This window comes from Pseudopodoces humilis, chromosome 4 (assembly GCF_049639895.1).
Source record: "Pseudopodoces humilis isolate 2021_Gansu_Grassland_sample_001 chromosome 4, ASM4963989v1, whole genome shotgun sequence".
Classification (NCBI taxonomy): Eukaryota; Metazoa; Chordata; class Aves; order Passeriformes; family Paridae; genus Pseudopodoces; species Pseudopodoces humilis.
This window is the reverse complement of record NC_142203.1, coordinates 67,546,792-67,573,039: the sequence shown is the minus strand read 5'-3', so window position 1 is coordinate 67,573,039 and position 26,248 is coordinate 67,546,792. Positions and strand designations below refer to the sequence as shown.

The window sequence follows — 26,248 nt, the reverse complement described above, 5'->3', positions numbered from 1 at the left end:
GGGAAAGGCCTACATTTTAAAAATATTAAAATAAAGAGCATTAGGATTCTTTTTCTTTTGTTAAAAGTCCTCAGATCTCTAGAACTGCAAGTCCTAAGACCTTATGGCCATAAGCAAGCAGTACTCTCCTTCACAACACTCAAAGAAGTTCTCCACAGGTGGCCAACACATCCCATTTTGGTGTCCAGGCCTGTTTCAGTCCCATGACATACCTATGTGATCCTGTTTCATGACCCTTGCTCACTTCTATGAACCCCAGGCAGATGCCACAGGACCGAGAGCAGTGAGTGCTCACAGCCAGCTCTGCTTCCCCACTCACCTGCCGGGCTCCTGCTGACTCCAGCTGCTGGGGCAGAGAGTGCTTTCTTCCACCCCGGGAATATTTCACTGCTATTTCGTAATTTGATTCACCATTTTCCACTGTCAGCTCATCATCTTCTCCCACAGACTCCAAGCGGGATCCAGCACCTAAGAAAAAACACAGAAACACATCCTGCAAACATCTGAGAGCTGCTTTAGCCTCTCTCACCAGCAGGCAATAAGCACCTCCTGCAAATCCCAAATTAAAGTGCCTTAAAACAATGCTACGTAGTTCCCAGCCAGGCAGTTGGAAACCAGTTTTGATCACACTCAACCAAGAACTTTTCCTGCTGTCATAGGTTTTCTGCAATCTTTCAGTGATACTGAACTAATGGTATTAAGGAAAAGTAGAAGATAATTGAGTTGGTAGCTGAGGGACAGGAAAGAAATTCATCTGTTCACACCCAATGGCACTTGCCAGTGCACTAAGCTCTCAAGCTTCATGTATTTAAAATTAAAAGACCTGACACTGCAGCAGTATTCATTTCTGGAGGTGTCATGTCACTTTGAGGGAATTTTTCTGGAATGGAAAAAGTAAAAATGTGCCAAAAAAATGCTATTTTCTTTCCTTTTGGCAACAATTCTAGTTGTCTTAAAGAGAGGAGTGCAGAGTTCATGTAAGAAACAGAATTATTTGTCTTGAAGGACATCCTGTAATTAGCCACAGAGTATACTACTCCTCGCACCAGGGCTCCTCCAATTCTCATTTTCTCCAAGGTCCCTGCAGAATCCCCAGTCACAGCAGTTCCCGCACATTTATCCTTGTCATTTCCACACTGCACAGGGAAGGGCCATTAACCCCTATTTTACAGATGAAAACCCAAGACACACACCAAATTTTCACAAGCTGGATTTTATGGTGAGGATTTAAGATTACTTTAAACCAGTTATGTTGGAGCTGCCACAGAGAGCAACAGCTCCGATTTCCTTTCATCCTCACTGTCTGTACCCCAGGAAAAAGGAGTCATGGGCTGAGGTAAATGCACTGAAAATTTGCCCAGGAGAGCCCCAAACACATTTTCTGCTACCTCCTCCCTGCCTGGAGGCTGTGTGAGCATCGCTGCCAGTGCCAGGGAGGGATGGAGCACAGAGCTGGGGCAGCTGCTTTTTTTCACTCAGCATGAAAGCAATTCTGCTTATGCATCCATAGGCAGAATTTATACCCAATGCCCAGAGCGCAATTTAAACCTGCTCCCTGCTTTGGGATCTGGAATTGGGATCTCTGCTTTTCAACTCCCTTTCCCCCGGCACACAGGCTGCTGCTGCTGCACACAGACAGAATAGCAGTCTTGGCAGGACCAGCATCCTGGCATTCTTTCACTCCCTGGCACCTACAGCTAACCCTTTCCCATCACTTCTCCCTCTCTTCATGAGAACAGTTGTAATTCTGTGTTTTCTGCCCATCTCCAAATGCATCGACTTTTCTCATGCTGCAGTCCAGGCTGGTGGATGCTCCATTCTCACCCACAGCCCAAGGGCATCAGCAGCAGGGTCTGGATCCCCAGTGAGCCACCAACTCAGCCTCAGAGCCTGCAGGCAGAGGAGCTCCCTGGAATACGCTAAAAATACTTTAGTAACTGGAAATTAGGGTGGACACAGGAGGGAGGGAGCCTCAGAAAGCACTAGGGTTAAGAACATGATAAAGCTCTGCACAAAGGTTACTGTTAAGACCTGGGGACAAAGCAACAGAAAATCTGGGGATTAGTTACCATAATGGGCATTTTGATCAGAGCCCACTGAAATACGCAGACAATGCAAATTGTCAAAAGTCAAAAAAAAAAAAAAAAGAGAGAGAAACAAACCAAAAAAAGAAAGACACTTCTAAAGTTTTGCATAATATTTCTGTTCCTACAATAGTTCAGCTCAGGAGGCTGAATGCAACTATCTTATACGTGGGATTTTCCTTCCAAAATAAGCTAATATGACTTCAAAGAAATCCTATCTCACTTTTACAGAGTTAAAATAAACACACTACATTGAAAAATCTACAATTGTTATCTTTTATCAGTCCAGCCTTACCTTGAGATCGACTTCTGTACTTCAGTATGCCACTTGCCAGAGCTGAACTCTGATTGTTTCCTTTGGACACTTCTGCACAAGCGAGATCTTGAGACTTCTCTGTTTCCATCACCTAAAAGAAATTTTTTTAAAAAAAATTCTTGCAAACTAGAGATGTTGATGACATTTTTCTCATTGTCATTACGAGACAGAAAATTCAAAGCATATCATGTTTGTTTCCAAAACATGTTATTGTATTAAGTCAGCTTACATTTTCTGCAAGTAATTTTTAGCAATGCCTTTGGATATTATGGTCAGGCATCCTCTGCAAAAACCACATGAATGCCCCCAGAATGCATCCAGCACTCCGTGGCACCTCACTTGGGCACTTCTGCATGTATTTGAACAAAATTCTAGCTTTTATTCCCAGTTGTGCTGCTCTGCAGACTTCCAAAGACATCACATCTTTGCAGAGAAAACAACTTTTAAAAAGCGCTGTTTTACTGTTAGTGTCTGCTGAGCACCAGTGCAAAGCTTGATGACGAAAATCTCATTTAACAGAAAGTTATGACAGCTAAGCACTTAAAGAGCCTGGAAATGTGCAATTAAAGTTTACAGGTGGAATCACAACCCCACCACCCTGAGAAAAGGCATCAGGACAGGAGGAGTCTGTTTACCAACTGTGTTTGCCGGGATGCCAAGTAACAAGGTAAGCAGCACAGCCACATGTCCTCTGCCTCCTGTTCTCCCATGCTCAGAGACCCATGGGCAGGCTCTGTCCAGCCCCTGCATTTTGGAAGCTGCTGGTGAACTGCTGGAAGTCAGTTATAAAAAAAACCCCACCCAAGTAACCACTTTCCTGTAAAAATAATTTCTGCTTCTGCTATTCAATCTTAAAAATGTCAGTCTTTCCCACAACCTGCCTCCCATCCCCCAGTCCCTCTTATACCCAAGCCAACAAAGTCAAAGTTTATCTTTTGTGCAAGTCTAGACTACATGATTTTAGTTTGAACAGTAGAAACTTCAGGAAAACATAAAACTGGCAGAAACAGGAAGCTGGAATAGAAACTGCTTTTTATTCCTTCCCCTTCATCATGAACAGCTACAGTTAATTTACACATAGTTTGTACATCCTAGCTAGTAGTTGTTGAATTTTTTCAAGGCATTGCAGCAACTACTTTAGAGTCCACTTCTAACAACAAATGCTTTGCAGCTCACAGCTCCATGCAAACTTAAAACCACCTGATTCATTCATCAGTCTGAAAAAAAACCAGCACTTGTGACTTGGTCATCTGCTAAGGGCCTCATTCTAGACATTAGATTCAAAACCTCACCAAGAAACCCAAACCATCAGCAATTAGGCCATACAAAGTATCACAAGCTCTCCTTCCAAGAGACTTCTGGGATATGCAGAAGATAGCAGAAACACATGGAAATGAGACAGGACCTCATGGATCTCCCAAAGATACATTGAAATTTACTACACAAGTGGGAACACTCTTTATGAAGTGAGGATGCCTCCCAGGTAGAAGGGTAGAAATCATTTGCACAGGCACAAGAATCTCCTGGTGATCTTACAGGTGTACAAATCAATGGGTGCACAAGACCAGCACAAACTCTGTGCTGGAGAAATATGTGAAGCACAGAGATGAAGAACAACAATTGAACAGCTGGTGAGCTGTTTAACTATCCAAACAGAAGCCGATGGGTCCAGTCTGACTTTTCTGGAGCTGAGGCACAACACAGATCAAGCCTGGAGCTGTACAGCTGTTTGGTTTCTGCAGCCTACATGGACATGGGCACATAATAAGACCACACAGCTCCCAGCCCAAAGTTGGACTACTTCCTCCAGCTCAGAAGAGGGGAGAAAAAAGGACTTAGTTTGTAGAAGTAGGTAGTACTTTGTACAAAGTAGTACAAAGAGATGCTGAAATCATCTCTGCCAGGGGCCAATTTCCACCCTGAGCCCAGGCTCAAGGGTGACCTGTTCAGTACACCTTGTGTCTCTGCTACATGGGGTTTGAGTTTGGTTTGTTGCTGGTATGTTGGGGTTTTTGCTGATTTTTATTTTGACTGACACAGGAGAAAAGTACCAATGCATTCTGCAACAACATACATGTTTATCTAGTGGGGTGAGAAAAAAACCAGGACACAATTGCCACTTGTGTTAAAACTGTGCACCCCAAGCTACCTTCCCCTCACGGCAATCCTGGAGCCAGTGAGCTATAGATATCAAACACCCAAACCCCATGTATGATCCACAGAAGGTCACATGTGTGCAAACACCAATGCTAGGGAAAGCTTCAAGACATTCTCAACAGCTTCCTGAAATTATGGTTTATCCAACTAGGCTTCAGACTACAATCAGGAAGTAAAAACATTTAAATTATCTGTGTCATTAAAAACATTTAAATTATCTGTGTGGGTTTTTTTATTTTGGCAGAAGTATTTTTCTGACACCAGTTATAAACACATAGGGAAAGACACACTAGCATTTGCAATGAAGTAGATATTCTTTAAGCTGTTGAGCTTGCCTAATAAACCACCAGGAGTTTTATCATATTCAGAAAACACTTAGAAATCTGATCTACAAAGCTTGCAAGAACTCCCCAAAGGCGTGTGTCTGTAATCTTTGGCTCTCTCATAACCTAGACAAGAAGAAAAATCCAGCTCCACCTTATCCTTCTGGCAGCGAACATATCGCTTTACTGTCTCGAGGTGGCTGCCCAGATTTAACCATGCCATTTTAATTTTCCTCACTTTCAAGGAAATGAAGCTTATTATTTCAGTCCTGTAGGTCTCTTATTAAACTAAACCAATAAATCCCTCCCGATGCGGTCCCAGCATTAAGGACAAGGGGAGCTTTAACACGCACAGTAGTTTGAAGTGAGATCTAAAAATAGAGCCCATTTTGCCAGTTCATTAAGTAGCTCTGGGATCAAGTGACGGTGACATCTCAATTGATTTCAAAGGAAATGGCACTATCAGGGACACTCGGTCCTGGCACTGCACCAGAACGAACAACTGCCCTCGGAGTCCTCGCCTGGGCAAAGCTCCAGCGTGACCAGGCTCTTAATTAGGCGAGATGAGGAGCAGGATTATGACAGTCTGCACTGTTTAACCGCAAACAGTTTGGCAATCCCTTGCCGATCTACAAAAACAAGACGGCACACAGAGGTTGATACAATTTAATAAGCAAACTGCTTTTCTGCTGCCCTTGCAGAGCTCCTCAGCTGCTGCCTTCCCATCAGCAAGCCCACCCGACTCCCCCTGGCACAGCCTGGCTGGCTCTGCCAAGGAGTGCTAGCAGCAGGCAGACCAGTTTATCCTGATGGTTTGGGGATGAAGTAGTGAGAACCAGGCTGAGAAGTGTGCAGCATAACAAATTCTGTCCTACCTGCACTGGCAAAGTAAGTCCACCAGCAAGAGTACTGTCCTTCTTCAGAACAGCCACGTGAAAGAGGAACGGCTGTGCACCAGCTTTCCCACAAGCTCCGTGGGAAAATTCCACATCTTCTCTGGTCCCATTCACACTCTGTCCTGGTCTCCAGACATGACAATTTTTCTTCAAGCAGCACTACCCCAAACATTTAACCATGAATTACCTCAACGCCACTGTCTGTGGGGTAGCCATCGGGAGGAACCCAACAGGCCTCCCTGAGGAGCCAGCACAGACTCTTCAGAGCAACGCCCCACACACCCAAGGCAAACCTTCATCTATTCCCCGCACAAAGTCTTTCTTTCTAGTCCCTTGAGACAAGCTGATGCTTTAATGCCTCTAATCTTTCAAAAAATTTTCTTTCTTTTTTTTTTTTTTCTATGACCTAGTATAATTCTGGCTGTTTCAGTTATTTGTGCAATTACTTATTGTTTTATGGGGCACAGCATGCTATAAGCCTTAAATGTATCAGCTAGGCAGGGAACTCCACATGCCCCTTTGCCTTGCACAGAAAGTAAAATACCTTCACTTTTAAATTACCTCTTTTTCACTTTAATTCAATCCATCTCACAGACAAATTACAAACTGCAGCACTATAATTTATGAGAATTAACATTGCAAGTGATGCAGAGAACATGGATTTTGTGATCTTGGACAGCACTGAGTTTTCCATGCCTTACTGCTCTGTTTTAGGGCATGTACAAAGCATGCACAGATCCTAGAAGGAGACTGATGAGCAGGGACACACTGCATCAGAGGCTGCAGCACCCAGGGGCATTTTTCCAAATTCCAAAGCCCAGGATGATCCCTAAACATGGACCTCATAAGAAGTTCAAATTAAATCCAGACTTAGCAACTTTTGGTGCAAGCTAGAGGACACCCTTCTTTCAAAGGGCACTTGCATTGCTGCTCCTCTCTTTCATGACACAAAAGCAGAGAACCACTTGGAGACAGGCAGGGAGGAAAAGACAAGGAATGTCACCTCCACATCAGCACTAATTCAGTGTCTTGAACTGGCACCTCTATAAAAACCAGTGCCCTTGTTGTGCCCCTAATGCAAAGCTGACAGGCCAGACAGCAGTTCTGTACATTCACCAAGGAGGCCACGGGAGGGCTCAAACCTGGGCTGTGTTTGGCAGCACTGGTGAAACAAAGCCTCCACCACCTTCCCCAGAAGCTCACCTGGGAACTACACAAGCTGGTACCATCAGGCGCAGCCCATACATCCTCCTGCCCAGCCAACAGGGATGGGAATCCAAGTCCTCCTTTACTTAATTTTAAAGAAAGTGTTGGAAAACTCTTGGTTCATGTGCAGCAAGAGATCAGGAAATCTGATAAATAGTCAAGAACTGGAGCTGCCCAGCTTTCTGAATAGGTGGAAATGCCTAATAAACAAAACAAAAGCTTTTAAAGTGGTGTCTAGTCTGCCACTTTACCAAATGCCTGCACTCAAAAGTGACCCTAAGCCTTCAGTATAATGCAGTAGTTGCTAGACAGGGTATTACTATTCATTTCAGGAGGCATAAAGCCCCAACCATTATTTTTGTGTCTCTTAAAATCTGCAGAGTAAGTCACACACAAACCTGCACAAGAAACAAAACCTGGCATTCACCAGCAAAAATACAGAAGCAATATCTGCCCATGCCCACTCTGTAAACAGACTGGAAATGCACTATGGCAGAGCTGAGCTACTCTCATCTTTGGTAATGTTCTATTTACTTTTTACAAGACTCTCCAAAACCTTCTTGAATGTGTTTGACACCAGGAGCCACCATGTGTTGACCACTGTTCAGGGCCTCAACTGTGCTGGCTCCAATGACTCACTGGTCAGAGCAGCTAAGCAAAGCACACTCCATTTTCAGATATCCAAAGAGCCACTAAAATTACTAAAAATGTTTAGAAGAGAAAAACTTATAAAAAATATCCTTTTAAACAGGAAGAAATGCAGGGAAATGGCTAACACAGCCAAGTTTTCCATGTAAAACATATCGCAGACAACACATGCCTTGGAAACAGTAAGATGCTCCCAGCTAAACAGTTCCCAATCCTTTTTGGACCAGATTACTCTTTTTCTGTAGCATATTATGATTTTCACTAGAAACAGCTTTTGAGCTAAAGGAAATCAAATGCACACAAACAGATCCCTGCTGTTCTCTTTTTTATGCTTTATCCTTTCCCCCCCACTCCCCAAATATCAAAAAAGCAGGACACATGCTTTCCATGCAGTTTAGACACTGCCCACGAGATGTCTCTATGTGCTGCAGAGAGATCCCAGAAGACCAGTCTTAGTAAACAGCAGAGACCTAAGGGATTCCATGAGTGTACGACAAACATGGAACTCAAGCAGTGTGAAAGCTGGTTCAGCTACTCCATTGTTTTGTTTAATATATGCTCAGTTCATGGCTTAGCACAGATCTGGAGCCTTTACACCATAACAAACAATAAACTGCTTATCTTTTTTTTTACTTTCCTTTTTTTTTTTTTTAATGACAATCTTTTAATTCCCAATGAGGGACAAAATATGCAATAATCACTCCTCAAAATAAACAGCTCTCCTGAGAACAAAACAAGACCTTCTTAATACTGATGTCAAGCAACAGCTGCAGAGAGTATTCCCATGACGCCACTGGTGGGAGCTTTGGATTTCAGCTCCAAACTGGCATTTTATACCATCCTAAGTGTAGAAGAAGATATGGAATATGCAAGAATTAAGAGTCTTTTATACCTGCATGAAGTATCTTTCATACCTACATCTTCAAGGATCTGAAGCCTCATGCATTATAGATGCTGCACAGCACATCTCAAATGAGTTCTACCTAATCCCAGCCAAGTCTGGACAGTGTATATGGTCAAAAATTTGCAGATGTGGTACTGAGACATTCACACTAACTAAAATTCTAGAGCCTGTATCATCCTTCTGCTAATATATGTGAACCGCATGGCTGTGACAGCATTTCTCTTGTTCCAGTGCCATGAGGGTGTTATTTTTAGCTTGTTAAAGGCAGTTCATCTCCTTCAAAACTGGGCAGTTATCCAAACAGCCAAAGGAGAGACAGGCTGTACTGTATCTGATGCTTTATGGGAAAAGCCCTCATTCACAAAAATAAAAACCATGCTGAACCTGTACCGTAGATAAACTTGTGTTTCTATTACTCTGCTGACTCGGCTTTCAAATGTATGACATGGGAAGAGCAAAGATTGTAACTCTGGGAATTGTCTGCACTGTTATTTATGGTCAAGTGAGAAAGGTTATCTTCCACCAGCCAAGCAACAGGAGGTATTTCACGATTTGCATCACATCTACAGAGAGCCCTTCTAGTACTGGGCCCTGGGTGAAAGGATTTTCTCTGGTCTTGCCTTTAAGATGAAGGAAAAGACCCAGAAGGGCTGGGAGCCAGGCACAGGGAATGATGCGAGCGCTCTGAGGAGCTCCCGCTGAAGAACATGAAGAGCGAGCTCATGTTAATGTCTCCTTGACAGGTGAATTTTACAATGTGTGAAAAAAAGTAATTCAGTGACACTGCCCCCCTGGAGGCCTTTCAGCACTCTTCCTCCTCCCCAGCTCATGTGCCAACACCTTTCCACAGCCCTGACCAGTGTCACACCACCACAACCAGCCCATCACTGAGCAACGCCCCCTCAACAGGTCCAACTGTAATTGCTTGTTTTAATGAGACAGGGCTTCTAGAAACAACACACACTGTGTGAATAAGATTTGGTCTCCAAGCATTTTGTCATTTTCTCTTGCCCAAATTCCTAACTATATTTACTCTGAAAACTTGCTTCTGGAGTCACTACAGGATGCAGTGTGTCTCATCAGCAACAGCACGAGTGAAAGGCACTGCATGGGCACAGACCCATCGATGCGCTGGGCAAGGCTGCACCTCAGAAAGGTACAGCACAGCCAGACTTCCAACAAATTCAGCATTTACAGCTGAGCAGCAGCTCTGAGCCATGCCAAGGTGCAGCTGGCCCGTGCCCTTGCCTGCCCCTTCCGAGGGTGATGTGGCACATGGCAGCATCTGCAAACACTGCCAGCCATCACCACGAAGAGGAAAAGGAGCTGTTGAACCCTTCCCAGTACATAAACAAGCCCCACACCAGGCTCCTCAATTTCTTCCCCTTCCCCCCACCCTAAGTAAAGCCTTTCATTGCTAAGCAAATTTCTGGCAGGAAAATATTTTTCTTGCTTTTCTCCCAGCCATGCAGTGATGTTTGAGGAGTGAGCCATGTTTCTGTAGCCTGTGTTGAGACAGCAGTGCCCTAATGGGAACAAACACTCCAGTACTCCAAGTAACAAGGGCCCCTCTCCACGCCCTGCACACATTTAATTGTTGAGTTATGCTTCCTGTTCCTTCTCAATGCTAATGCTTTCTCTGAAATTCTCTCTCAGTGTTTCCAGAAGAACTTTTGACCCCAAGACTGTTTTTAAAGTTATGGCATTGTTATCCTGTTCTTCATTATGCTTGCATGGCTACAGGTAATTATGCATGGATTCCCTGGTAAGACAGAAAGGCTCATGGCAGAAAACAACCAGTCAGTCCTACAGGACAGAAAAAAAATATAAATGGAGAGGGAGCAGAGTTAAACAAATGCAATTCTTCACGTTCACCAAACAGGTTTATTTATCCTCTTTCAGCTACATGTCTTACATGAAAACCACAAGTGGGTTTTGGCAGGGATCAGGTAACCCAGATCACGCAGGGAACAGGAGACATCCTGTTTCTGTTTCTGTTGCTGGTGGGAGGGTGAGGACCTTGCAGGGTCATGGCCGTCTCCGCGCGCAATGCACCCAGCACTGACGTTGGAGGCACGCTTCAGGTCATCTCAAAATGATTAAATATGAGTAGAAAGGCCCTGATACCCCACAGCAGAGGGTCATGTGGCTGGGGATGCTGCCAGAGGCTGAGCTTGGGCACAGGGAGGCAAATTCCCTCCCCAGTGCCCCCTCAAAAGGAAAAGATAAGAGTGACCTCTTTTTCTGTTTTGTACAGCCCTATTCTGCAGGGAACAGACTCAGTTCAGGATCCTGCCTCCAGCAACAGGAATGGCAGATGCCCAGAGGAGAACACAAGATTTAAGTACAGAGGAGCAGTCCCTAGCTTTCCATCCCTGCCTCCAGCAATTACAGATCCAAACCTTCTGAGGCAGGCACCCTTTTGCTGTATTTACTAACCTGTGGAAATTTCAAGCCATTAATACGAAGCTGGTTACTGAAACTGAACATCTAAAAAACACTCAGACCATCAGATATTGAACACAAAGGCAAGTAGCTTTTGAAGCAACTAAGAATGGCACATACTTCTGTCTAGGGACCAAAAATCCCCCAAATTCATTGGACACTTTGCAAATTCTTGGAAGACGAGCTTTCACTCAGTTCACTTCCCAGGTTGCTCCACCAGCCAGCAATGCAGTGACAGACTCAGTTTCAAGCAACAGAAACACTAGTAAAAGTGAATTAGAATTAAAAACAAATCATCCAAGGCAAATACTATAATAGTATCCTACTTCACACTTGGACATAAATAGTGGCATTTTAGAATAGAAGTGTCAACTGCACATGGCAAAGAATGGATTGTAGTGGAGGAGTTTAAAATCCCCAAAATGTCTCAGGACCATTTAGGATAACACAACTCTCTGACAGTGTTTTGTGTCTGAAGTTTAGGAAAGTTTTGGACAAACTACTCCTGAAAGAAATTTACTTTCAGGACATTAATGTAATCCTTTTTCTGCCTCGCAGCACAAATCTTAATAAAGCCAAAACTTTAAGGCATGTTTCATGTTAAACAGGGCTTTACATAAGGAGACTGTAAAAGCAGAACTCCATGTAAATTGTATTATGTGATTTTTATTAATGAAACTTAACAAGTGGACTTTCAAGTAAGACTTAAAGCGATACTTCTCTTAAATTACAGTTTTCAAGTAGAAAAGAGTCACTAAAATCTCCAGCTGTGTCCTGCAGAAGCTGACTAGCTCAGTCACTCAGAAGCTGACTATTTCCCTGCCTAAAATGCTGAAGAGCAGAACTTAAAAGAGTTGAAAAAAACAACCGCTCACGGGGAAATTTTTTAACCACCAGCATCTAGAAAAGATAATTTTAATTTTTACTACTTTTTTCAGATTTTTTTAAAATAAGCCAGGTCAGAAGGGACCTTGGAGGGGTGTCCCATTTCAAAATAGTGACAACTTACATCAGTTTCCTCAAGAGCCTTATCAGGCTGAGTTCTAAGTAGCTACAAGCATGAGAATTTGCATACCTACCTTCATTCCAAGTGATTGTTTTTTCTGCCTGGTTCAGCCTTTAGGCAATCAGGTGCTAAAGCAGCAAGTCCACCAAGTCTAATAATTATGACTGTGAATACTCAACAGTGAATTATATTCACACAGAGAAGTTAATGACAGAATACCTCTGACAAACTAGAAGCTCCTGCAAGTTTTTAGTATCTTCTAGACTTGTTTAAGAATTAGACAGACATTGTTCTGGGTCAGAAAAGGGACAATGAAGCCTCAGCTGACAATAAAACACTCTGAATTACTCATTATGACATAACTATCCAGCACCTGACAGTGTTCCTTTAAGTCCCTCCAAAGCCCCGCAGAGTAAACAAGAAAATCCATTAACCTCTTGTCAGAGGTGAGAAAGGTAACTCCTGGACAAGGCTGAGTTGAGAGTCAGCTTCAAATCTAAGATGTCTGACTCTTAGACTGAGATCACAGTCTCCTTTACCTGGTCCAGGCCTTGAGTACCACCCATCCTGAAAGTCTAATATAATTACATTTGTGCTGATTAAAAATAGTCCAGCTTAGTTCCTGCTTTAATCCTCTGTCACACTGTCATCCCTTATCTACAGTACAGATATAATGGAATATATGTGAGAGAAAGAGAAGACACATGAATATCATCAAAAGCATGAGAGCAGCAAAGAACAGTGATTTCCAAAGCAATTTTGCAATATTCTATTGGACTATACATTTATATATATTTAAAAATATAACCTTGTGATGCTTTGATTTCATACTGGCCTTGAAATCAGCTTCCAAGCTTTGGTGTGAAGAATCGCTCTCAGTCTTGCCAGGTGGAAAAAAGCCGTACGAATTTTATCTTTCTCATACATTTACTTTCCTCTGTCCTGCCTGGTGGTGGTATGCAGTGTTTGCACAGCCCAGCTCAGCTCAGGCTGCCCAGACCTGAGGGGGATGGATGAGCATGAAGGTAAAGCTGAGAGGTTTACACAATACAGACTGGCCACCCTGGGCTGCAGAGCACCCTGTCTGCACTCCAAGGCTGACGCAGCAATTGCAAGGGGAACACGAACAAATTCTGTGCTTTGGATCAGAAAAGCCATGATTTCATCTGCAGATCAAGCAAAAACAGAAGAGGTCCTGAAAGTCACCAATAACTTATTATATTTCTTTAAATTACATCCTTTCAACAAAAGAAATTAATATAAGCAGAAAAAACACTTTAAAAAAAAATCCTGCTGCTACTCTTCTAAAGTGTTTATTGTAGCAGATTTCTGTGACTTCCCCTCAACCTTCCCGTGGTGTATTCTGAAAGCAAAGAGCTATTGCCATCAGGGGCAAGAGTGCCTGACAGGCAGGCAAATCCAGCCAGCTCTGAGTTAGTGGCCACCATCACTGCCAGCTGCAGTGGCACAGGCATGGACATCAGCTCAAGTCCAAGCTGAAGGGTTCTGGGAGGCTCATTCAGCTGTGTCCTCATGGTCACGTGCACCCCCAACCATCTTGAGCTTCCCTGAGCACTCTATTAATCTGGAAAGGAAACACTTGATAAAAAAGCCATCACTGGCAACCAGGCAGAGCCTTGTTGGAATAGACATGGGCAAACCAAATGACAAGTAACTCCTAGTGTGTGTAATAGAAGAGTCCCTGGAATGCCAGGGAGCTCAATCCCAAAGCCACACATAATTAAATTTTGTCAAAATTGATTTTCATATTTAAGTGCTGCAGAGCCATAGCCTTATTAGAAATTACCAGAACAGGAAGCATGATATGCAGAAGAATTCAGATTATTTTGATAGTAAAAAGAATGCTTAGATGCCCACTCAAGTTCACACACAAACACTACAGCAACATCAGCATGCTAAGCATCCTGCATTTATTTTTTTTCCTTCGTCCCCCGAAAGAGGCACTCCGGCAGATAGAAGAGAAGACAGTGAAGAAAAAACAAAATTTACCAGAGTACTGAGATGTGTGAGAGTGAGGACTGTCAATAAACATTGACCCAAGTAAGTCAGAGATGACGGGCATTTAGGAAGTGAACACCAGCAAAATGAGACTCATCCTGGGGAGCAGCCTTTTTGCTCAGGTGTAAGAGTAAGAACATAAAATCAAAACAATCATCAAACCAGTATCATATCTGAGCCATCCAAAGGTTGAACTGATTTATTTTAACTGTAACAGAAAAGAGTGGGAGGGGAAGACAAGAAGGGAAAATAAGAAAGAAATAAAAGCTTCAAATGAATCCACCTGCCTTTCCTTGCTGGAAAACCAGTCCATGAGCATTTCAGATTAGAAACATCACTTTATTTTTTGTCTGTACCATACAAGAGAGGCCCAGAAGACCTATGAAGTTTCACAGAGCTGCTGCATTACAAATAAATAACAATAACCCACTTAATCTCTTCTTAATGCAGCCCTGAAGGGAATGCAAGTAAGATTATCAACCGGCAGCATTTATTCAGCAGAACTTCCAACTATGGTTCACAGCCAGAAATTCCTATCCCTCCTCCAAAGTGTCTGTTGGCTTCAACAGAGCAAATACAAACTTCAAGACTTGGATCACAAACTGTTAAAGAAGTTTTGTTACAAAAGGAGGGGAAAGAAGAGCATGTAACTGCGTAAGCATGGCAAGAGACTTTGCATCAGATCCAACAAAAGCAGTGGAAGTGGGTGGAAAACAATCGAAGAGCAAAACAAAACCATGATTGCAACATAGGCTGGAGGCCTCGAGAGCTCCTGCTCCCTGTGCTGCTGCCTTGCTGCAGCTCAGAAATGGCAGGGACTGTGGTAAATGCCATCCCCTTTCCAGATTCTCCCCCACATCCAGTGCAGAGAAGGGCTGGGAGGGATGGGATTGCCTGGTCCTGAGGAACTGCTCCATGCCAGGCTCCAGAAGAATGTGACAGCTGCAAACGGGCTTTGAGAAAGAGAGTAAAAATGTCACACCAAAACCACACTTACAGAAACCAGTTTTTCAGGAGACACATTCACTCCTTTCACATCATCTTCTTCCGGCTCTTCATTTTCCTTATTGTCAGTGCAAGAGACAGAGTCTTGGACTGAGCAAGTGCTAAGCAAGTCTGGCAAACTGGTAGATGGATACCTCAGAAGATCTCCTTCAGAAGATTCCTACCCGAGAGACAACACAATATATTACATCATGTGCAGAAAAACACCAGTGTCACAGTAAAACTGCTCCATCTCACACCTGCCCAGTGTGAGCTCCCTGGTAATCCTCCCCATGTTACACACTTCCATGTGCTCAAACTTGTAATGGTCTGGTGACCATTACAATAAAAAGCAAGCTTGGTCTTAAAGTGTATATAGTACACATAGGCCAATACATGTTTAAACCACTTAGATTTCATAAAGAAGAATTTTAAATAAATGCTTCTTCAGCCGCCTGCTCCTCCCCACTTTGGGTTTTCAGTAAATGTCACTGAGAGTGAACTGAGAGTTTACAGACCTCATTAGTCATTCCACTGCATCCCAAATCACACCCTGTGCTCCTGTTCCCTTCACATGTTTATCTACCTACACACAAAAGAATACAGTGACAACCCTGCTTGGGACAATACAATGAAAACTGACCCACCAATCCTCTACCAACTCAGTCCTGATGCTCAAGCTCAAGCTTCCAGTCCTTGCTACGTTTTCTGGCAGGCAAACATGTGCCTCAGCCAAAAGTAGTGGCTAGACAGATTCACCACCTTCAGAACAAATTCGTTTTTACTGACCATGCACCAGGCCAAAAGGCAAAACTGTATTCCTGTACTAACAAATAATGCCCAGAGGGAGCTGCTGGGGAACACTTCACCTATCTACACCTTTTAAGGGGCTGCCAGAAATATGGCACAGGCTGTACTCCCTCCTGCTTGCCTTTCCAAGTTCCCTTTCTGGGGATATGAAAACTGAGTACACAGGGCACAGGACAAACAGATTCACAGCCTGATCAGGAAAGTGAAGTTTTATGCCCAAAGCCAATGCATGATGATTATTTTGATGAGGTCACCATAGGAACAAGCACTTAATTCTGAGGAGAAATAAATGTTGTCTACTACTTTGTGCTTTGGCAGAGTCCAGCTGACTAAAGGAAACACAAAATGTACCTACTTCAGGTGAAAACGTGGTGTTTCCAGAATAAACACTTGTGGGGTTAATGCCAGATTCTGACCCTGAAGGTCTTCAATGAACTTCAATGTCTAACAGAAATGTTAGAGAAGTCACAGACGCTTCACTTTGAATATGGTGGAATGAAGCCTCTCCTTGAAAAACATGTGCATGCAGCATCCAGGGAAGCCTTAAGAGCATCCAGACATTAAAGCCATGGAAACCATGGCTGGGAAAATCTGAAGGTGAAGCCAAGAAAAAATTTTAAAATACTGACATAGCAGTTTGCTGACACCCTGGAAATGCAGGGTATATGAGGGCTCTGTTTGGGCTGAGATGATCCTGTCACCACCTCAAAGGCCCTGGTGACCTCCACCCTGCAGGCAGGTCCTAATTTGAGACCCCTGGCTGCTTTTGGGAGTCGACTGGCCACCCACCAAACACCTGCAGCAACTCAGGTCTGGGGGCAGCAGGATATGATCCAGGGAGAAGAGAAAATAGAGGTGAGCAGGATTTTCTTAAACAAAGAAGAAAAATATTATGTAATATCCCCTCTGCCTCTTCTGTGATAAAGGCAGAACGAAGAGTCCAACTGATAAATTAGTTCCACTCTCATTTCCCTGAACTTTCACATTCCTTTATCTGTAAGAGCTCCACTCCATGCTATTAACAAGGACAAAATAAGGAACTCAAGCCAAGAGATCATCATCAAGAAATCTCAGGCACACAGAACAAAGATGAGAGGTACACAGGCTGTGAAGGCAGGGAGCAGAAGAGGCTCAGAACAGCCTGCTTTACTTAGCATATAATTTTAAGAAAATGGTTTTTGCCAAAACTTAGGTAATGTCTGCATGAATAAATACTCATCTGCACACTAAGTGACAGTGACAGTACAAGCAAATCATTAATTTGGTCTATACTGTGCTGATTTGCCATAGATTTATGGCAGCTATTGATATATTTCCCCTTACTGCACATTAAATTTAGAGCAGCAAACATGCACACGTGATTCCCTATGGAAAATATGCCCTTTTCACGCAGCACTTGCACAAACATCTGTGGATGTACATTTGTGAGACCACCCAGGAGATGGCTGTACCTTGCTAGAGACCACCAGCTGCACCAGGCCAGCGGCCGAGCGGAGGAGGGCCACGGCGTCCTGGTGGGAGAGCCCCACCAGCGACTGCCCGTTGATCATGAGGAGCTCGTCGCCGGCCATCAGCCTGCCATCCCTGCAGAAACAGAGTGGGAACAGGGAGCTGCAGGGTGGTTCTATCACAGTGCTGGGCTCCAGTGGAACATGGTGGGATGTGGCGGCATGGAAAACATATGATCTCACTAAGCTACGCTTGCACTGATCAGTGCAGTATTACTTTCTAGAAAAAGGGGCTCAGAAAGGTGCCCACAGGAAATCATTGTTATAACCAGGGCATTTCACCCTCTGCAGGGCTGAGAGCCCACAAGTCTTCCCTGTGACCCACTGGATTAGGTCAGTAAACAGCAAAAAAGCCCCATCTTCACTTCAGGGCTGTCAGTGAGCACCCAGGGGTTGTGCAGCTGATCCCATGGGAAAGGCAGATCTTTTAAAAAGGGACCTGGGGGAAAAACACTACAAGCCGTCAGGCTCCTTGGTTTTCCCTCCACCACCAGTGTTTGATCTGTCTACAGTTTGGACAAAACCTTCTAGAAGAAGCTTCAATGATCAAACACAAAAATTAATCTTTAGTCTGACAATGCCATATTCTCATCCTCACACCATGGGAGGGAGAAACTCCTAAACTCTTCTTATGAACCCAGATAACAGCGATGGCCGCGGATATTCCATCACACCCACCATGAAGGCACCACCGTCGCCTCACCTGTGAGCAGAGCCGCCTTCCTCCACATGGGTGACAATGATGCTGTGAGGGGACCGCTTCGACCCTCTGCCTCCCGTTATCTGGATTCCCAGCCCGTCCGTCCCCTTCAGGATGTGCATCTTCCATATGCGGCAACCTTCTCGCTGAGAGAAAATGTGCAGAAAGTCCTTCAATTTGGATTTGGAACACCAAGAGAGGGCTGGGAGGGTATGGGAAGGAGCTATTTAGCACCTTGCTGCCCATCACCACACACCTGTATAGCCCAAGCTATACTGGTGTTTCTGCTGAGCTTTGCTATGTTAGCTGTGGTCCAAGCGAAGGAGGAAGAAAGGAGAAGGCAGCACAGAGCAGGGTCAGCACGAAGTAGTTTCCTTGCAGGGGTGTTTACAGCTTTTCTGAGTCACCCAGAGGCACTGCTCTCAATGCCCTGATGCTTTCCGGAGCAACCAGTGGCCTCAAACCCCTTCGCCAAAACTCAAGGATGAGCCGTGCAGGGCTGCAGAGGAGCAAGACGTGGTTCAAGGGGGACCTTGAACATCAGGTGGTGCAGCTGCTGTTGCAGCAGGGACCAGACTCTCATCAACCAGCAGTGCTTCTCCCTCCAGAGGAGCTTGCAGGATTTGAGACGTAGGAAAAAAACGACCAACTTCAAATTATCAGCTGCCAATCAAGTATTTCTTACTGGGCAGCTGCTGCACAGATTGTAAATAATAAATTTATCCACTGTGGAGAATAATTTTCCGTATAAGTAAGGTAATAAGCAATGTTCAAGACACCTTTATTGGTTTTGGTTATTTTTAATTGCTATCAAGATCTAACCAAAAAGCAGTTAACAAACTCCAGAGCAAAATGAAATGCAAAACAGAAACTAGCTCCCACGAGTCCTACTGGCAGGACCGGGCACAAGGAAACACAAGTGTGACAGTACCAGCAGAGCAAAAAAGGGAAGAGAAAAACAAGCAAGCAAGACAAGTAAGGCAGTTGTCAGGACGCTGTCACAGAGAGGAAAAACCAGGACTACAGAAATATGAAGAATCCTTGGAAGTTTTCAAGGTTGCAAGACAGCAAAATGCACAATTCAGAGGCAATTTTTAAGCCATGTGTTGTAGTCACCAGGCACCAAGTCAGCTATTTCTGACTGGGTGTGTTATGCACACAAGTAACATTCTCACAGTACCCAAACGCCCAAGTAGCAAAGATGATTAAAATTTCATAGCAAACTGTGAAGAGCATGCACAAATTGCTGCTTGTTTCTGAGAAGGAGAACTGCTAAATATATCAGCAAACCCAAGGGTTGTGGCAGCAACCTGCAGATTTTAGGCCACTGTTGTTTATCAGCGTTTTAAGTGAAGAAAATATGGGGTTTTTTCCCCACTTGATCCCTGTAACTTTTAAAATCCAGCTTTCTCAGATAGAGGAACGAAGAGGTCAGTATCTACAATGATTATTTTAAGAATTAGGTGAAAAACAACAAGAATAATTAATAAGCATCAATACTAACATTACTAATGTTAACATGAATATTAGTAATAACTACAACTATAATATTAATGAATCCCAGCCCTTAGACCACAGGTAGGTGAAACAGAAAATCCAAACCAGGTTCCATAAGAGGTGACCCAAAAGTTTGAGCCTGAAAACATACACCTGTGGATAATTTGTTAACTTGAACGCCTTGCAGATAGGCAATATTCCAGCAGGTTTAACTGGGATCTTCAGTGCCTTCATAAAAGCCCAGTCTCCTGCTGAATAACAGGACATGTCAGGAAAGAGGATGCTTTAAAATAAATTAGAGTGACACATGAGACACTGTGTTAAATGCAGGGGCAAGAGTCAACTATATTTATCTAGTTAAAAAACAGAACTGAACTACAGCATGAAAATGCTCCAGAGAAGTTTTATTGCTATGTAGTACCTTGCACACATAATGAAGACAGTACAACAGAGAAATACAATCTTTCTGCCTCCCCCAACCAAGCCCAGGCTGAAAGGATGACTATCCATTCTCCTCATAAGATGCCACTTTGAATATCCCGTTGTTAAACCAAGTTTGGAAGCAGACTTTCCAATAAAGTTTAACAATGTAGTCATAAAATTTCCATCAATGACTCGCAAAAGCTTTTTGGAACGTAAGTTACACCAAGGCCCACGATGTGCCTGGCTTGCACTCCTTAGCACATTTTATTACACAATCTTCACTATCACACATTTTATAGAAAAATTTCCAAATTTATTCTTAACTGACCAACTCTCAAATATTCATTTACAGAGTACTTAATAAGAGCAAATGGCAAGATTCTGCTGCTCTTGAATGCAAGCACCGATCTCATTCCCTTTGAATGCTCACTAAAATTGAAAGCCCTTGCAAAGCAATCAAAAGTACTTGTGAAGTAAAGCACTACTCAGTTGAAACATGGGCAGAAAAACACATCCACAACAGAGACAACAAAACCATCTGGCACATGCCCAAACATACGTTTCTTTCACTCATTTTCAAATGCCACAGTCACCAACTCCTGTGGAAGAAAAAGTTGTCCCTTCAGTCCTTGGTCAGTCGCAGGCATTTCACTGGGAATAAACAACTCAGGTCATCAGATGGAAATCAGAACCCCTCACTGTTCTTTCCCATTTCTTCATAAAACATTCATAGCTTTTCACTTAACCACGCGCTGAAAGCAAGCACCCCCCACCAACACACACTACCTCTGAGGGATGTCTCTCCCAGATTTTGAAAGCTATGTATTAAAGAGCAGACTGCCAGCCTCTCCTTGAGGCCTCTGGAGGAAGGAGATGTCCAGCAAAACCCCCCTTCCCTCCCCATGAAGCTGCTGTGTCCTTTGTACAGAGCAGCACAGGACAGGATACTTCACAGCTGGCTAAAAATGGTACTGCTTTGAATGTGCATCTTATGTGAGTCCATCACAGGAAAGTCTTAATAGCAAAGCTCTGTGCCAATTCCAAGGATTTGTAAATGCATTTAAATTTTACTTAAAGCTGGTTTTGTTGAGTTATTGGGGACTCCTGGGTTCAACTACACAAAGCTTAAATGCTTTAAAAAATAAGGAAAAGAAAAAAAAAGTAGTAATGAATGTGTTTATTTTTGAAAATTTTTGAAGTATCCAATTTTCAAGCTTTCCTTAATGAATAAAGACTACAAACTCACTTACTCTTTAAATGAAAGCTAGGACTCTGGTGCATCCGCTCCACTCCAGAGACTTGCAATACCCAAAGGAAACTCCAAGTGTAGTTAGATTTGGCATTCTGCAGATATGATGTCACTGCCCTTAGAGCCTGCTTAATCCCTGCCCAGAAGATGAGTTTAAATGCTGACCGCTCTTCTGTTGATCAGCTGCACGATTCCAGTTGCTGCTCAGCTGCTGTCAGTTGCACATTTCTGTTAACATCTGAATTTTCCCATCCTCTGAGAATTATTCACACAGCTTCACTTATAAATAACTCAGAATAACCTTCTCCCAGCTTTGTTCACCAGTGACACAAGAAATCTGTACACGTGCGCTCACTGCTCTCGGTGCAAAATCACTTCAAGAACAAAGCACAGATGTGCTGATGCCAGCTCAGTCTCAAACTCCAGAAATCCTCATCAAGGACAGAGAGTGAGGCACTCCCAGCTCCTACTGCAGCCAGGGACCAGGTGAAATCCAGCCTTGGCTACTCCTTAGGAGACTAAACCGTATCTCTTAGCCAAAGGCCAGACACAAGCACCATGTGCAGCACTTTAGAACCAGCTCATGATGTAACATAAGATGAATATTTGTATATGACAATCCAAAAAATACCATGCAATTCACCTGAGATTAGGCCAAGATGGACACTCAGAAAGACATGCATGCTTTGAGAGTTTCAAAGCAATAAGAAGCGAAAATTCACCGTTAGGGACTTGACCAAACCTTAACTCTGCCCAGATCCACCCCACAGACTTTGCTTGTAATCCCAGGCAGCAGCAGCCCTGCCTACATGCATTCCTCCCAACAAAGGATTTCATGAACATGGTGAGCCAACATTTGTCAAAGTCAGTCTTGGAGGAGGAGATGAGATTGGGTCATCTCTTGAATTCCCTTCCAGACTTGCATTTTCTGATTTCCCTCACACAGCAAACAGAAACACAAATGGTCAAGTCAGGCTGCAGCTGGACTAATGGCTAATTTCTGTTCTCCACAGTTACATCACTCTTGGTGACTCAACTTTCCTCCCAACTTGGCTCTTTCAAGCAGGCAGCCCTTTGGACCAGATTTTTCCACTTGAATCTGATCAACTTCAAAGTGCCTAGGTTACAAATAATTAAAATGTTTTAAAAGACAGTGTGAATATTCTACTTGGATTAATTGCAGAGTGGGAGGCCCGCAGGGGAAGGGTCATCTTATGTAACAGACCGCAAGTGAGAATAGAGAATACAACTGTCAGCTTCCAGTGGGTCCCCACAGGCCATTTTTTCTCCACCGTGAAGCCATTGTACATCAGGCAGCCTCTGCTGAGAGCAAGCCTACATCTGGAATAAACTAAGAGTGCTGCAGATCAGAAAGGGAGCGCGACGTGGGGAAGCTCGCCTTCCGCCTGCTCCGAGTGCACACCATCAAACGCTCCATTTCATAAGCACATCATTAATAAAACAAAAAGGAATGTTTTTCCTCCGAGTGTTGAGGAAAATAAATAAATAAATGAGCAAAAGACATTGGAGCCATTCTTTCCCCCACTTCCCGTTCACTCGCTAATTGCAGGGGATTTTAAAGGGGTTTGACTTATTTTGACTGTGCCACGTTCAAGAAGCTGCAAATCTGTATATACAGAAGAAAAAAAATTGCTTTGAAATCTTTAATAAAAGACAAGCTTGGCAGGAGCAAGGTGTAAACAAATGGAAACAGAAACACTGTAAGTAGTTAAAACACCAGACAGTAAAATGGAAAATGTAAAATAGTTGTCTACGAAAAAGCACTTTCTGTCACAGCAGCAATTCAGACAAAGATGATGTAAATTTGTAACAATTTTAAAACAAAAACAGAGATAAGCCCTGATAAGAATATCAATAACCATGCAAAGTCTGTATGCACGCACTAACTGACTGACAGGGACTCAAATGTAGCCCACAGGACGTCTCCCTCCCTCCCTCCACAATACAACGTGGGTTTTTACTGTCTGTCTGCAGGGACCAGTTGACACTCACAAACTTCACTGGGTTTCCCATTAGGTGCAGCAGAAGCAAGCAGTGAGATCTTCCTCACCAGCCAAGAAGCTGCTCTGGAAATGTGACACTTAAGGGAAAGTTCTAAGTTCCATGCATTATAAAAATTTACTTCAATAAGGTTCACAGCAGCTGGCAACCAGCATGCTGATCACACAGAGCTGAAAACCAGCACAAAATGCCCCGAACTGAAACACATGCCATTCAGACCTGCAGTGCAACAACCTTCTCTACATGAACAGGGAGAACATTGGGATGGCCACGCCAGCATATACCCCTGCCCAGCATCCTTCACTGATGTGAGATAAGTTAAAAGCACTACTCAGCTCCCTGCCCCACCCTGGATCACATCCTGTCTCCTCCCACTATTCCCCATTCCCCAGCAGGCAGGTGGGACAGACAGATTGGTAGCTGGGGAATTAACTTGCACCATCACATACCAGGTGAGCAGCTTGAACACATTAGTCTTAAGATACAGTCAAAAGCAATCACTCTTCACAGATATTAATGTGAATGACTCAGTACCAGAAAATCATGTCAAAATCTGCTTTTTGCAGATTCATAACAAAGCAATTATTTCATTAGTGGGTAATAAGTGTATTTTTAATCCAATCTGAGCCAGGTTATTTTTAAGGCTGCTCTGAAAGCAGGACTCCTGCTTTCATCTACTACCCTGGGTTTTGTTTTCATTGTTACACAAGCAAGCTAAACAACTCCAAGATAAATCAAAAGCAGGGGAGGAAAATAATCTTAAATTTCTTTACCAGTAAGTTATTCCAAGAACGGGAGTTACTCGTCCATCTTTTCTGCCTATGAAAATTTCTTAATGCTGAACCACTGAAGCCTTTGGCTTCTACCTCTGGAAGATGTAAGCCACACAGTGTGTCTCCTACACTACTTAGAAGAGGGGGAGAAATCCCCAAATCCAACAGGAATCACACAGCATTGATGATATAAATTCTCTGTGTCCTCAAAGTAGAAGTCAGGAGCACAGACACAACTGTGATTGCGTTCAACTGCCGGTTCCTGATCTCACAAGTCCCCTTGTTTGGACAAACAGCCGCCAGACACTTGGCATCTTTTCACTAAAATTTGAGTACTTTCCCCATGAAAAGAGAAGTATCCTTGGGGATGAAGCCTGGGGAACAGTAAAAAGCAAAAACATACCCTCCCCCAAACAGAAACACATAATTAAAATACACAAAGCAGACAGCACAGCAGAGCGGATGAAAATTCCACGACTTTAAGCAATTACCCAGGGATCCATCTCCTGAGACAGACGGCTTGTTGACATCATTTCCTCAGCAAGGGCTTTAAACATTTCATCAGCCATTGCTAGCACCTGAACTATACCATCACCCCTTACAAAAATCTGCTGGAATCATTTGTCATCCTGAACCATCACCATCTGGATTGCACCTCTCTGAACTGTTCCACTCTTGCCATCAACTGAATCATTATTGTGAGATCAGACAAAGGATCTTCTTCTCTGTCTCTGAGCCTGGGGGGTTTCTGCCAGGCAATTGCCCCTGAGGAGCTCAGGCTTTTAAGGGCTACAAGTCTTTGCACTGCACTGAGTACCTCACTCAGTCTCATGCCCTGGGTGGGCTTTTGGGAATGGCTAGTTGGCTAGTCTGAAATTTCTCAGAAAAGACCCTTGCAGCCTGCAGCAGATTAAAGCCCAGCCTAGAGTAGGTAACCACATACTGATGTCAGCTAAAGAGGAGTGTCTCATGGGGACTGGTATTACATCCGTACCCAGCAAGAATCTTTTGGGTTTGCTCAGTGCTTTCAGCACCCTGCCTCAAAAATTAAGCATATGTAGCTTTATAATTCCAACAAATGCCTGAAACATTACAGCACCTAAGCAGAAAACACACTCTATTTTTAGGCATGTCCACTTGGTTTCAACTATTTGCACTTAATGATTAAAACACAAAATGGTGTGAACTTGAATTTCAGCTAAAGCTAGTCATTTGCATTTCAGTTGTGGGTTTGCTATATCTTTAATATGGCACACAAAATATTAAGGAAAAAAGTCTCAAACACCCACTTTCTGTGTGGGTGGGAAATGTTTTCATAGGTGCTTTCACCTATGGTTTATGATAGCTGGGTATGGCTGAGACCTCCTGCAATAGAACCTTGAATATTCCTGTGCTGCCTTTGGGGACAGCTCATTTCCGAGAGTGACACCTCGTTTCAAGGTGACACATTAAAACTAACACATGGTAACTTATCCATTACCTACCTATCTCTACATCCAAGCACCCTTAGAAAATTCAGTACAAAAACAAGACACAAGGACAGGTTGCTACCCAAAATTAAAGTCTACAGCACCGCAGCTGCAGCTATCAGTTAAATCACAGCAAAGGCAGGCAAATCTTAAGTCAATTGAAAAAAATTGGCAGCAAGTGACTTAACCCCAGAAAATTGTGACGATTGTTGTTTTATGGCAAGGTGGAACATAACTGGCAGCGAAAAATATTAACTGTAATTTCACTGCTAGTTACATCAAAGCACTTCCTAAAACCCCAAGCAAAAACAAGGCCAAGTTTTGTCAGTGCTGTACAGCTACAATTAAAAGACAGCCCTTGTCCCTAAGAGAGTTTACAACCCAAAACAGGCAACAAAGAGGGAAGACATGCTTATCACAGTGCACATTAAAACTTCAAGACAGTAGATAGCCCCAGGATCCATGTTAATAAAAGTTGGAAGAAAACACAACAGATAAAAAGACGTTAACAACTGAATCAGATTCTGAGGAAGGCCTTTACATGACTAAAAGTATCTGCATTAACACCTAAAACCAGTGTTATTTATGTCTAAACCATGCATCATAAGAATCCCATAAAAGCCTTGATGAAACAGTAATTACTGCTTAGGTTGCCAAAAAAAATTTGATGTAAAGCAGCTTAGCTTCAGTAGCTTCACTGGACTACCTTGCTCACAGCAAGTTTCACATTTTGGTACAGCAAAAGGGTGAGAATTTTTTTTCTTTCCCATCAAGTTTAACGAAATAGTAAAATGCTTAAAGCCATTACA

General features: G+C 43.3%; 1 protein-coding gene across 5 annotated transcripts in view; it reads right to left on the bottom strand.

The window, feature by feature from the left end:
• The window catches only part of PDZD2 (PDZ domain containing 2), a 201,833-nt gene that overhangs the window by 36,710 nt on the left and 138,875 nt on the right, over positions 1–26,248 (bottom strand). For 3 of the 5 annotated variants that reach the window (XM_014256982.2, XM_005527996.3, XM_014256984.2), the window contains 5 exons: positions 18,010–18,152; positions 17,250–17,382; positions 15,002–15,169; positions 2,380–2,491; positions 320–468 (listed from right to left, as the gene is read on the bottom strand). In XM_014256982.2, the coding sequence (XP_014112457.2) occupies positions 320–468; positions 2,380–2,491; positions 15,002–15,169; positions 17,250–17,382; positions 18,010–18,152 (705 nt within the window). The remainder of the gene's footprint in view (positions 1–319; positions 469–2,379; positions 2,492–15,001; positions 15,170–17,249; positions 17,383–18,009; positions 18,153–26,248) is intronic. The other 2 variants (XM_088054101.1, XM_014256983.2) reach the window with 2 other exon arrangements.